Source organism: Pelodiscus sinensis, chromosome 18 (assembly GCF_052426305.1).
Source record: "Pelodiscus sinensis isolate ZL-2025 chromosome 18, ASM5242630v1, whole genome shotgun sequence".
Classification (NCBI taxonomy): Eukaryota; Metazoa; Chordata; order Testudines; family Trionychidae; genus Pelodiscus; species Pelodiscus sinensis.
This window is the reverse complement of record NC_143069.1, coordinates 33,374,013-33,387,442: the sequence shown is the minus strand read 5'-3', so window position 1 is coordinate 33,387,442 and position 13,430 is coordinate 33,374,013. Positions and strand designations below refer to the sequence as shown.

At 58.8% G+C, this 13,430-nt stretch overlaps 2 protein-coding genes across 2 annotated transcripts; both read right to left on the bottom strand.

Annotated features, from left to right (window-relative positions):
- Positions 1–2,033: 2,033 nt before the first annotated feature.
- Positions 2,034–2,972, bottom strand: LOC142823705 (olfactory receptor 3A1-like). Its single transcript, XM_075914889.1, has one exon. It carries the CDS (start codon positions 2,970–2,972, stop codon positions 2,034–2,036), a length of 939 nt encoding a protein of 312 aa, XP_075771004.1.
- Positions 2,973–12,126: 9,154 nt separating this feature from the next.
- Positions 12,127–13,065, bottom strand: LOC149523392 (olfactory receptor 1f45-like). Its single transcript, XM_089770451.1, has one exon. The coding sequence runs from the start codon at positions 13,063–13,065 to the stop codon at positions 12,127–12,129; it is 939 nt and encodes a 312-aa protein (XP_089626577.1).
- Between the last annotated feature and the right edge of the window lie 365 nt (positions 13,066–13,430).

Below are 13,430 nucleotides of genomic sequence, written 5' to 3'. Positions count from 1 at the left end.
GAGTCTGTTTTTTCGTGGCTGGGGGTGGCTCTGGCTGTGCATGGCTGGAAGAGGCGTGAGGGCCTAGCACAGTGAGACAAGGTGAAGGGGGCCCAGGCTGGCGGAACAAGCAGGCTCTGTGGGATCCTGGTCCACCAGGCGGCTCCTCAAAGGGGGGCAGCCCCTGTCACAAGCAGACTTTCAAGAGAGTTCCTTTATTCCTTACATGTTACCCAGCGCACGTCTCGCCCCAATGAGCGGCTGTGATAAGTCACGAGCTTCCTGTGGATCCCTCCCCGGTTCCACTTCATGGCTAAAGACCCCGTAAAATGGTGTTTGATGGAGTGAGTTTGCCAGGACTCTGCTGGAAAGACCTGAGGACCCTTAACCACCGGGTCTCCCTCACGGCTTCCTGCCCCTGGCTAAGCCAGCAGCGGGGTTAGACGAGGCTGTACCAGACCCTGCAGTGAGAGACAAAGGTCCTAGCTACAGTTCCCTCCCGGGGCCCTTGACAGCATCTGCTCTAACCTCCCGGCCAGAGAACGGCTCCCGAGAATTCCTAGCACAGAGCAGATAGAAAAACGGACCGTCTCCCCTCGACGGGCGGCGGGAGCCCCGAGAGCTACCAGCGTGTTGGGAGATACTAGGAAAGAGACAGGAAATACCAGCCTGCCGCTACCTAGATCTGTGGGGCAGCCTGTGAGCAAGTGGGGAGCTCTGGGAATCCAAAGGGGGACTGCATACAGGGGGGCACTCAGTGCCCGGATGTTACTGGTTTAATGTGACAATGGGGGGGAGCTGAGTTGTCTCAGAGAACAGCCCAGAGTTGGAGCCGTGGTGCCAGTGTCCCTAGCCCTGCTCAGAGGACACGGCTGGTTCTGGCCAGAGGATGGACGATGGGCTGCAGAGAGGGACCCGGCAACCGGCCCAGCTGGTCCCAGCGAGGGGAGAACATTGGACGGGGAGGGAGGCAGAGGAGAGGGGCCCAGGTGACCCCATTACCTGGGGAGAAGACAATGGCCGGGGGAGGGGCTGTTGGGGATATTGGAGGCTCTGCCGGGAGACTGGGGCTATTTTTGGGGGGACTGAGGGCAAAGCAGGCAGGACTGAGCTGGCTGCAGGCGAGACTGACATGAGGGCTGAGGGCCTACGTGCCTGCCCTCGGGAACCACCCCCCGCTGGGCAGTGCACACACACACACACACACACACACACACTGTCTCTGCAGAGCGGCATAGGCCAGTAGGGGTCACCCACAGCACAACGCAGCACCCAGTGACTGCCCAACCAGAGTGGACCCAAGGCCACAAGAGTGTACAGCCCCCCCACTGCGGCACAGGGGGGATATGATGAAGCTCTAGTCCATAAGGAACAGTGTTGAGAAAATAAAAAAGAAAGTGCTATTTATTCCTCGCCACACAAGAACTAGGGGCCAGCTGTAGAAATGAATAGGCAGCAGGTTTAAAGTAAACACAAGGAAGTATTTTTTCCACACAATGCACAGTCAACCTGCGGAACTCCTTGACACAGGATATTACAAAGGCCAGGATTATAACAGGAACGGTGTCAATCGCCTCTGTTTACACAAAGCTGGGAATGAGCAATTAATGGACGATTCCCTGTTCCCTTCATTGCCTCTGGGACACGTGGCACCGGCCACTGTTGGAAGAGGATCCAGGGCCCACCCAATGTGGCTGCTCTTGGGTTCACATGCTTCACTCCCACTGATGCATGTTTGAGGCCCATTGATACAATATACGTGACTACAACAGGCCATAGGGCTGATCTGGTGTGGCCGTGCCTTGGAAAGCATTCCTGAGCGGTCTCCCCATTCACTGGGACGACATGGGCTTTGTGGTCGCGCGTGTGCGTGTGCGTGCGCGTGTGTGTGTCCCAGCTGCATTGCACACGTGTTAGTTCCAGCAACCTCATGTCTGAGGAGAAAAGAACCCAGGTGCCCTAGTGGAGCTAATGGGGATGTTTCCCAAGTTTCCCCAGAGACATCTTGGGTGGAAAGTCCGTGCCCGGTGCAGCGATGGAGCCGCAGGCTGGACTCACGTGCCCCGAGCCAGGACCTTCCTCCCTGTCCTCCTCAGGGCCGCGGCCACGTCCTTGTTCCTCAGGCTGTAGATGAGGGGGTTCAGGGTGGGCACCACTGAGGTGTGGAAGAAGGTCACTTGCTGTTTCTGTCTCTGGGTGGTGCTGGAGTCTGGGTGGAAGTAGAGCCAGGCGAGGCTGCCGTACGTGAGCAACACCACGGTCAGGTGGGAGCTGCAGGTGGACAGGGCCTTGCGCAGGGCTTGGGCAGAGCGCAGGTGGGCTACGACCGCCCCGATGTGGGCGTAGGAAGCCAGGATGAAGGCAAAAGGGGCTCCCACCACCAAGAAACCCTCAGTGGAGACCACCAGCTCGTAGGCGAAGGGCCGGGTGCAGGAGAGGTGCAGCAGGGGCGGCACGTCGCAGAAGAAATGCTGCAGGCGGTTGCCACAGTAATGAAGCCGGGCGGCCATGACGGCGTGCAGCAGGGCGTGCGGGATCACCACGGCCCAGGAGGTGGCCACAATCTTGAGGCACAGGGACCGCGTTACCAGGGCAGCGTAGCGCAGCGGGTTGCAGACGGCCACATAGCGGTCGTAGGCCATGGCAGCCAGCAGGTAGCCGTCCATGTTAACAACCACCACATAGAGGAAGAGCTGGGCCATGCAGCTGGTGAAGGGGATGGCCCGGTGCTGGCTCAGGGCGTGCACCAGGGCCTGGGGCAGGATGATAGAGACCAGGCCCATGTCCACCATGGAAAGCTGGCTGATGAGGAAATACATGGGGCTGTGGAGCTGTGGGTCTGTCCACACCAGCCCCACAAGCATGGAGTTGCCAACTAGGTTCAGCAGATAGGTGACCAGGAACCCTGTGAAGATCAGCGGCTGCAGGTCCTCGATTTCAGACAATCCCAGGAGTACGAATTCGGAGACAGACGTCCAGTTGGCCTCGGCCATGGTGAGGGGCAGAGGCAGCACCTGAGCGGGGAGGAGAAGGGAGTTGGCAGGGAGGGGACTCACTGACACATTAAGCCGGTCGCTCATTGGGAGCCAAGTCCCATTTAGCCCTTTTTGGGCAACAGTTTAAAAGAGACCCTCGATTTAAACTGTCCCTCGACGGAGACGCCAACCCAAACCTGGCTCAGTTCTGCTCCTGGTCATGCACCATCACTGTAAAAACATGCAGTCCCTCTGCTCTAACTTTGTGTCACTGGGACTCTCACAGTCTGGGCTCGGTCGCAGGCCCGCCAAGAGAAACGCAGGTTGTTACCAGCAAGGCCTATGTAGGGAGGAATTGGAGCCCAAGGCGAGAGGGGAGAGGGGTTCTAAAACAACCATTCACAGGGGAAACAGCTGAACTTGCAGGGGGAGATGGTTGGCCAAGTGGAGAGGGCTCAGAGCAGGGCACCGGCAATGCCTGCAAGATTGGAAAACCTGCCTGATCGGGAGAGACGCCAGGCGCTCTCGCTAGTGAGTGGAACAAACAGAAGGCGAAAGGGCGAGTCGGTCCCAGGCTAGAAGGACCGACGGGGGAACAAATTGCTCAGCGGCTCTTGGGTCTAGCAGAGAAGGGTCTGACCCGAGCCAGTGGCTGGAAGAGGCAGCTAGACACAGCGGCTGTGACAGCAGGACACAGGACGTCTAGGAAACCTACCTTGGGGGCGAGAGTGGCCCGGGGCGCTCAGTCCATCGAAGAGCTGGGGAAGAGGGGACTGGGCACCAGTTTGGAAACTCGCTCGCAGCCCTTCGTCCACATGTGGGTCCTGCCCGCAGCCCTGCCCTTCCCAGCGCCGCATGGGAACTGGGGCCTGAGCAAGACGCGGGACTCTGGAAATCTCTCCTGAGAAGAGAGGACTGAGAAAGGAGCGGTGTGTAACGCGTAAGAGGAAACAGGGTGCCATGAAAATGGGACAGAGAAAAGAGCAGCAACAAGGGGGCAGCCTGTCATATTAGAGAGGGCCATTCAAAAATGGACCATAGATGTGGCCAAACACCCAGGGACTGGGGAACTCATTGCCACATGACGGTGTCAAAACTAAAACGTATCAGGATTGCATGAGGGACTGGAGGCTTCCAAACCCATGAGGAATATCCAGAGTTAGAATCACTCAGGCTAACTAGCAGTTGTGGGAGGGACAGTAAACCTCACTCTTTGGGGTGCTGTGAAACCTCTGGCTGCTGGGGGTTAGGAAGGAATGTAATGCTCCTGCAGGTTCTTATCTCTTGTGGCATTTCTCAGCTAAGAGATGGACTCAGAATAGGAGGGGGTTTGTTTTGATCCAGCCGGGCCATTTCTACACCAGCCCCTCTCCCATTTCAACTGACACACAGACACTCACACGTCGCTCATGAGAAATCTTCCATGTCCAGCAAAAGGCCACGGATTTGCCTCCCCTTATAACAGGCTCCGTACAAAGCGCTGGGGGAGTCGGCCCAGCCTGGCATTTCACATCGACAGGGGCGTGTTTCTGCTGCTCTATGACCCAGGCGAGTGCGACAGTCAGAGTCCAAACGGGTCCATTTATAATGGTCTGGTAAAAACGAGAACGTTGGTCACCGCGTGTGAGACGGCCCCGGAGCGTCCGTGGGATTTCCTCAGCACCTTGCTGTGAAGTGAAAGGGGTCCAGTCAAACTGACTGCTGGAAACCAAACTGATGCTCTTGGGGTAGGCGACAAGGGAGACAGGTGCTGGGTGTGCGGAGAGGCTCCTGCTCCCGTGCATGTGTGGGAAGGACACAGAGTGGAGACAGAATTTGATCTGAGCTGAGACCCACCGGCGTGCGGGGTCCTTCTCCAGGCACTATCTAAGCACTTGGCTAGCCAGGCAGGGCATGAGGCTGCAGATGGAGGGGCTGGGCTGGGTGAGGGATTGTCAGAGGCGATTGGGGTGGGGAACATCTGTTCAGAGCCCGATACCAGAGGGACAGAGGGATACAGGAGACGAGGGACTTTTCACTACTGCCCTGATTCCCAACCTGTCCCCGACCCTGCTCCTACATGCCCCCCTCCAGCCGGCATTGCCATCCCAGCCTGTCCCCTGCTGTGCCCCGGCACCCATCCTGACCCCCAGCCTCACCTCAGACAAGGACGCCTGGCACCCACCTTCCCCTGGCATCTACAGAGGAACGGCCGCCCCAGCATGAAGATGAACCCCAGCAACCAGGCCCCGGGGGCGGCAGAGCCGGCCTTAATTAGCCCCACAGGGACTGCGACTGAGAAAACATTCATTAGCGCTCAGCTGAGACGCCCCACGGCTGGGAGGCACGGTGGGTCTCTGAGGTCCATGGGCTCCCGTCATTGTGTCTCCTCCTGGACCATCAGAAGCAGTCGGTCTCCAAGTCTGCTAAATCTCTCCCCTGTGCTGTCCAATCCCCACACCCTGGCAACTCACAGACATTCCACTTCCTCCCGCAAAGAGAGGCAGTGTGCCTCAGTTTACCATTTTTTCCTTAATCACCCACACACAGTCCAGGACCCATCTCTGAGCATCCCCAACAAGCGCCCCGATGGCTCATGAAGTAAGAACTGAGGGTTTCCCAGACCCCAGGGGGAACGGTCGCAGGCACAAGGAGGATCCCGGCGTGCCAGGCCGGCCTGCGCAATGGTCACTGCCCGAGCTAAGGACGCCAGGTTCCCTCTTCCCCGGCAGGGCAAACAGCCGGATCCGGGGTCTCGTGGCCCGGCCAGCGCATGCAGTCACTGGCCTGCGACGGGTTCCCATTGGCCGATCGGAAGGACTCTGCGCGGTGCAATGCCCCAGAGACTCATGTCCCCTTCCAGCTGTCCCTGCTCACCCATCGCGCCCGCCCTGGGGCGACCTGCCCGGCCGGCTCACCCTGCCCATGTGTCTTGACAAGCTGTGAGCTTCCCACCCGGAGCGGGACCCCTCGTCCTTCAGGGCCCCACGGCCTCCCCCTCCCGAGACGGACCTCTGGTCTCCAGCCCCTCGCTCCAGGCCGGGGGCTCTGCCCAGCGCCCCCACGCGGGACAGGCCGAGACACGGACACACTCAGTCGGGTTCATTAGTCACCCGGAGCCCAGCGCGGGAAGCCCTCAGCCCCCCCGAGAGGAAGGAAGGTCCCGTAGGCCATTCTGTCAGCCCAGACGGGAACCATTTCTCGGGGGGGGGGGGGAGAGACGAAATGTCCACGTTTGTAACGGCCACCGTGGAAAGTCCCTTTTGCAGGGGATGGAAGGGGCCTGGTCAACTGCCATAACTGCCACGTTGGAAGGGTCCATTATTATTGATGGGGAAGGGTCTGGCCTAGTGTCCCAACGGCCACGTTGGAAGGTCCCATTTTCACTGGTGGGGAGGGGTCTGATCAACAGCCCTAACTGCCACTTTGGAAGGTCCCATTTTCACTGGTGGGGAGGGGTCTGACCAACAGCCCTAACTGCCACTTTGGAAGGTCCCATTTTCACTGGTGGGGAGGGGTCTGATCAACAGCCCAAACTGCCACTTTGGAAGGTCCCATTTTCACTGGTGGGGAGGGGTCTGACCAACAGCCCTAACTGCCACTTTGGAAGGTCCCATTTTCACTAGTGGGGAGGGGTTTGACCAACAGCCCTAACTGCCACTTTGGAAGGTCCCATTTTCACTAGTGGGGAGGGGTCTGACCAACAGCCATAACTGCCACTTTGGAAGGTCCCATTTTCACTGGTGGGGGGATTGCCCCGTGCCCTCCCTAGGGACAGGCAGCTCCCACAAAGTTGTCCCTCCTCTGACTTTTATACCCCAATACAAAGGAGTTCTGTGTTACACTCCAGACGGGTTTGTTCCCACATTCACACCGTGAAGCTGCCAGTTCAAAGAAAACCTCCTCGTCTATAGGGCTCAGCAGACTCCTGTACAACCGCTCGGGAATTCGTTTACGTGGCTGATTGAGACCCCTGGGCTTTTTTCTACCGTCCTCTCCAGTCAGGAATGGGTTTACTTGCATAGCCAACGCCTGGTGTGTCACCATGTTACCAATGCCTGCTCTGGTTTCCCTGGTTCCGAAGGCAGGAGACCACACGAACCAGCCCCGCTCAGAAAAGCAGCAGCGAGAGCCCCCAGAAGGAGCAGGAGTCAATTTACTCCCTGAAACTGGAAAGTGGGGAACCCTCAAAACCCTCTTAGGACTTAATCCCTGCCCCAGCATGGAAGGAGGGGAAAGCTGAAACCAGAGCCCAGAAGGAGAGGGATTCTGCCAGTGCCCTACCTGTAGGGAGAGGGTTGGCCGTATCTCACACTTTAGTACGTATCCAAGGACCCCTCTGGAGAGACGCCCTATAGATTGAGTGGGAGATGGTTCAGTTAGCGCTCATACCTTAGTCTCCGTTGGAGATTCCACTCAGGGGCGTGCCCCAGAGGGGTGTGAATGTGGGGGAAATTCGGTGGGAAGTGCACACCCACTATGCACCTGACAAACCATACAGGAAGGAACCCCCATCAGAGGGGGTGAGTGTATCACCCATCAGGGAGTCCACAGAGGAACACAAGGAAGCAACAAGCAAGATGGGGGTGCACGCAGGAGCATGTGCATTCCCATGTGCCCCCCAAGGCGCAAGGGGCCAGCCAGCGGTGCTGGTGCCAGGCCTTGGGGAAAAGAGAGAAAGGAGAAGGTGGGGCACTAGTAGCCCCCCATTTATAGGGAGCTCCCGTCACTCATAGTCACACCAGTGCTACTTCTAGCCCAGCTTCCTGTCTTCTGCCAATGGCCAGCACCAGGAGCGTCAGATTCAATGAATAAAAGAGCAATTATCCAGTGATCCATCCCTACTCAGAGCGTGCCAGAAAAACATGGGCCGTCTTTCTCCTTCTCAGTTGGGGTCCACGCCAGTGAGGGGGGTTTTGGTTTCTCACTCGTGTGTGGCCCCCGACTGATTTTTCTGAGGGGCCGTAGCCCCCTGGCCCAAATAATGATCCCTTGTGCTAAGAGTATTGTATCTATTTCGAGGGCTAAAGTTAGTCTGCGTGTTTTGTTTCTTGACTCCAGAAATGTGCTTTGTTCTGTCTGCCATCGCTTATAGCCCCTTGAAAGCCCCCTTCTGTAGAGAATCCATCAGTTTTGTCTTCACACCATAAGCCAGGTAGTGCAGTGAATAACTGGAAGGGGCACAGAGCGGTGCCTACCTCTCCCCACATTGAGGGGGGTGAACTGCATAAAACCTTTGGGTCTGTACTCCACAGGGGGTGGGCATGGAGGTCATGTGACATGCCCCATCCCCTGAGCCGTCCCAGAGCTTATCTCAGAGTCTGTTTTTACGTGGCTGGGGGTGACTCTGGCTTTGTATGGCTGGAAGAGGCATGAGGGCCTAGCACAGCGAGACAAGGTGAAGGGGGCCCAGGCTGGCAGAACAAGCAGGCTCCATGGGATCCTGGTCCACCAGGCGGCTCCTCAAAGGGGGGCAGCCCCTGTCACAAGCAGACTTTCAAGAGAGGGGCTAGATGTGGCCCCTGGTTTACCTGGATCTGCCCCCCTCCAGCATCGGGGAGCCCAGCTCGCACTCTGCCCCCCCCCCCGCCATACACACACTGCCCCACCACAGGGCTGGATCACACAAAATCCACTAGGCTGGGGCCCCTAGGCGCTGGCGTGCTAGGGAAAAGTGGGGCGTCTTTCTCCTTCTCAGTTGGGAGCCACGCCAGTGAGGGGGGGTTTGGTTTCTCACTTGTGTGCAGCCCCTGACTGAGTTTTCTGAAGGACCGTAGCCCCCTGCACCAAAAAAGGATCCCCGCCCCTGTGCGAACGGGTTCCGTATCTATTTCGAGGGCTAAAGTTAGTCTGCGTGTTTTGTTTCTTGACTCCGCAATGTGCTTTGTTCTGTCTGCTATCGCTTATAGCCCCTTGAAAGCCCCCTTCTGTAGATAATCCATCGGTTTCATCTTCACACTATAAGCCAGGTGGTGCAGTGAATAAGTGGAAGGGGCACAGAGCGGTGCCTACCTCTCCCCACATTGAGGGGGGTGAACTGCATAAAACCTTTGGGTCTCTACTCCACAGGGGGTGGGCATGGAGGTCATGTGACGTACCCCATCTGCAGAGCTGTCCCAGAGCTGATCTCAGCGTCTGTTTTTTCGTGGCTGGGGGTGGCTCTGGCTGTGCATGGCTGGAAGAGGCGTGAGGGCCTAGTAGAGTGAGACAAGGTAAAGGGGGCCCAGGCTGGCGGAACAAGCAGGCTCCGTGGGATCCTGGTCCACCAGGCGGCTCCTCAAAGGGGGGCAGCCCCTGTCACAAGCAGACTTTCAAGAGAGTTCCTTTATTCCTTACATGTTACCCAGCGCACGTCTCGCCCCAATGAGCGGCTGTGATAAGTCACAAGCTTCCTGTGGATCCCTCCCCGGTTCCGCTTCATGGCTAAAGACCCCGTAAAATCAGTGTTTGGTGGAGTGAGTTTGCCAGGACTCTGCTGGAAAGACCTGAGGAGCCTTAACCACTGGGCCTCCCTCACAGCTTCCTGCCCTGTGGATAAGCCAGCAGCGGGGTTATATATAATAATGGAGATTGCCTATCTCCTAGAACTAGAAGGGACCTTGAAAGGTCATCCAGTCTAGTCCCCTGCCTTCTCAGCAGGACCAAGCACCATCCCTGATGAAGTTTTGCCCCCAACCGGCCTCTGCAAGGATTGAACTCACAACCCCAGGTTTAGCAGACCAAAGCTCAAACCACTGAGCTACCAGACCCTGCAGTGACAGGCAAAGGTCCTAGCTACAGTTCCCTCCCGGGGCCCTTGACAGCATCTGCTTTAACCTCCCGGCCAGAGAACGGCTCCTGAGAATTCCTAGCACAGAGCAGATAGAAAAACGGACCGTCTCCCCTCGACGGGCGGCGGGAGCCCCGAGAGCTACCAGCGTGTTGGGAGATACTAGGAAAGAGACAGGAAATACCAGCCTGCCGCTACCTAGATCTGTGGGGCAGCCTGTGAGCAAGTGGGGAGCTCTGGGAATCCAAAGGGGGACTGCATACAGGGGGGACTCAGTGCCCGGATGTTACTGGTTTAATGTGACAATGGGGGGAGCTGAGTTGTCTCAGAGAACAGCCCAGAATTGGAGCTGGTGGCGTCTGCTGCCCCCGGCCCTGCCCAGAGGACACGGCCGGTTCTGGCCGGAGGATGGACGATGGGCTGCAGAGAGGGACCCGGCAACCGTCCCAGCTGGTCCCAGCGAGGGGAGAACATTGGACGGGGAGGGAGGCAGAGGAGAGGGGCCCAGGCGACCCCATTACCTGGAGAATGCCTGGGGGAGGGGCTGTTGCAGGGGATATTGGAGGCTCTGCCGGGAGACTGGGGCTGTTTTTGGGGGGCAGGGCAGGCAGGGCTCAGCTGGCTGCAGGGGAGGCTGGCGTGAGGCCGGGGCCCAGGCGACTGGCCTGAGGGACCCGTTGCTGTTCAGAGCTCAAGAGACCCGCCTGTTTGGTGCTGGCTGAGTCTCCGTGGTCTGGAGAACAGGGGGGGCTGCTCCTTCAGGGAGGGGAGGCCCCCAGGGTCCAGAGGGAGGGGATCCCCGAGGGGCTCACGGCGGAGGCAGGCGGCTGGAGGCCCTGAGAGGCACCGTCCCGGAGGCAGAGAGGCGGACCGCCCAGGTGAGAATGGGCCCCCCAGGAGAGGGTCCCCGCACTGGAGCAGACCCCGAGAAAGGGCCGTCTTGCTGCCGCTGGAGAGGAGGGGGCTCCCCGAGAAGGGGCTGCCGCCCTGGAGGGGGGGATCCACCAAGGGGCCACGTGTGGGCCCGACCCATGAGCCATGGCACCCCCACATCTGGAACACGGCGCGAAGATCTGGACACCCCGGACAGAGACGACCCGGTGGAATTGGAAACGGTTCAGGAAAGGGCAACAGGAGCGGGGGGGGGGGGGGGGGCCGCAGCGTCTGCAGACGGAGAGACGAGGACGACTGAGCCATTTCCCCTTGGAAGAGAGACAAAGAAGGGGGGACGGTGCGTGGCGGCCCCCCGACCCTGCACCCCCGCCCGCAGCCAGATGTGACTCCCCGCCAGGCAGCAGGGTGGAAGGTTTTCTTGCTTCTCAGTGATACAGCCCAGCACAGGTTCCATGTAGCCATAGGGGGATGGGCAGAGCCTGAGTTCCCTTGGAGGGGGAGGGGTTCACAGGCCCCTTAACCCCCTGACTTGTTCTAGGTCTGCTTTCTTCATCTTCCCCCCTCCCCCCAGGTAGCCTCCCCCCTTCCTTTGTTCAAACTCCTTCACCTGACCAGGGGAGACGTTGCCGGGCCATGGTCTCCGTGCCTGCCCTCGGGAACCACCCCCCGCTGGGCAGCGCGCGCGCACACACACACACACACACACACACACACACACACACACACACAGCCTCTGCAGAGCGGCATAGGCCAGTAGGGGTCACCCACAGCACAACGCAGCATCCAGTGACTGCCAAACCAGAGTGGACCCAGGGCCACAAGAGTGTACAGCCCCCCACTGCGGCACAGGGGGGATATGATGAAGCTCTATACCATAATGAAAGGTGCAGAGAAAGTAAAAAAGAAAGTGCTATTTATTCCTCGCCACACAAGAACTAGGGGCCAGCTGTAGAAATGAATAGGCAGCAGGTTTAAAGTAAACACAAGGAAGTCTTTTTTTTCACACAACGCACAGTAAACCTGCGGAACTCCTTGATACAGGATATTAAAAAGGCCAGGATTATGACAGGAACGGTGTCACGAGCCTCTGTTTGCACAAAGCTGGGAATGAGCAACTAATGGACGATTCCCTGTTCCCTTCATTCCCTCTGGGACACGTGGCATTGGTCACTGTTGGAAGATAGGATCCAAGGCCCACCCAATGTGGCTGCTCTTGGGTTCACATGCTTCACTCCCACTGATGCATGTTTGAGGCCCATTGATACAATATACGTGACTACAACAGGCCATGGGGCTGATGTGGTGTGGCCATGCCTTGGAAAGCATTCCTGAGCGGTCTCTCCATTCACTGGGACGACATGGGCTTTGTGGTCATGTGTGCATATATGTGTGTGTGTGTGTGTGTCCCAGCTACATTGCACACGTGTTAGGTGCCCTAGTGGAGCTAATGGGGATGTTTCCCAAGTTTCCCCAGAGACATCTTGGGTGGAAAGTCCGTGCCCAGTGCAGCGATGGAGCCACATGCTGGACTCACGTGCCCCGAGCCAGGACCTTCCTCCCTGTCCTCCTCAGAGCCGCAGCCACGTCCTTGTTCCTCAGACTGTAGATGAGGGGATTCAGGGCGGGGGCCACAACGGTGTAGAAGACGGCCACCTCCCAGTCATGTCCCAAGGCGTGGCTGGAGGCCGGGCGGAAGTAGAACCAGGCCACACTGCCGTACATGAGCAACACCACGGTCAGGTGGGAGCCACAGGTGGAGAGGGCCTTGCGCAGGGCTTGGGCAGAGCGCAGGCGGGCCACGGCCACCCCGATGCGGGCGTAGGAGGCCAGGATGAAGGCGAAAGGGCCCAGCACCACCAGGACACCCTGGGTGGAGATCACCAGCTCGCTGGCAAAGGGCCGGGTGCAGGAGAGGCGCAGCAGGGGCGGCACGTCGCAGAAGAAATGCTGCACAGAATTGCCACAGTAACGCAACCGGGCGGTCATGACGGCGTGCAGAAGGCCGTGCGAGATCACCACGGCTAAGGAGGCGGCCGCCATCTTGAGGCACAGGGACCGCGTCACCACGGCGGCGTAGCGCAACGGGTCGCAGACGGCCATGTAACGGTCGTAGGCCATGATAGCCAGCAGGTAGCCCTCCATGTTGTCCACGGCCAGATAGAGGAAGAGCTGGGCCAGGCAGCTAGCGAAGGGGATGACCCGGTGCTGGCTCAGGGTGTTCACCAGGGCCTGGGGGAGGGTGATGGAGGCGAGGCCCATGTCCACCATGGCCAGCTGGCTGAGGAGGAAATACATGGGGCTGGCGAGCTGGGGGTCAGCCCATATCAACACCAGCAGCATGGAGTTGCCGACTAGGTTCACCAGATAGGTGGCCAGCAACCCCGCGAAGATCAGCGGCTGCAGGTCCTGGCGCTCGGACAGGCCCAGGAGCACGAACTCGGAGACGGACGTCCAGTTGGCCTCGGCCATGGCGAGGGGCGGCAGCAGCACCTGAGCGGGGAGGAGCAGGGCGGCACCAGGGACACAAGGCGCTGAGGAAACACGCCGGCCCCTTTTGAAAAACGGCTCAACAGTTGGCTCTGAATTTAAAGCCGTCCCACATTCGAGACTCCCCCCGACCCTGGCTAAGCCCAGCTGACCCTCACTGGTCAAAATTTCTACCTTATGTCTTGTCAGAATATGCCCAGCTGCACCCGCCCGCACCAAATGTGAGGCTGGTTCTGCCTTTCTCAGGACTGGCCGTGCCCGGGGTTTGTAGCCACGTCTCTTGCGCCAGGTTTTCTGACCTTCCTCTCGCCTCTCGCTCCCCTCTGGACTGTCTCCCACCTGCCCCC

Coding starts and splice junctions, on each gene's coding strand:
- LOC142823705 (XM_075914889.1), bottom strand. CDS start 2,972: ATGGCCGAGGCCAACTGGACGTCTGTCTCCGAATTCGTACTCCTGGGA.
- LOC149523392 (XM_089770451.1), bottom strand. CDS start 13,065: ATGGCCGAGGCCAACTGGACGTCCGTCTCCGAGTTCGTGCTCCTGGGC.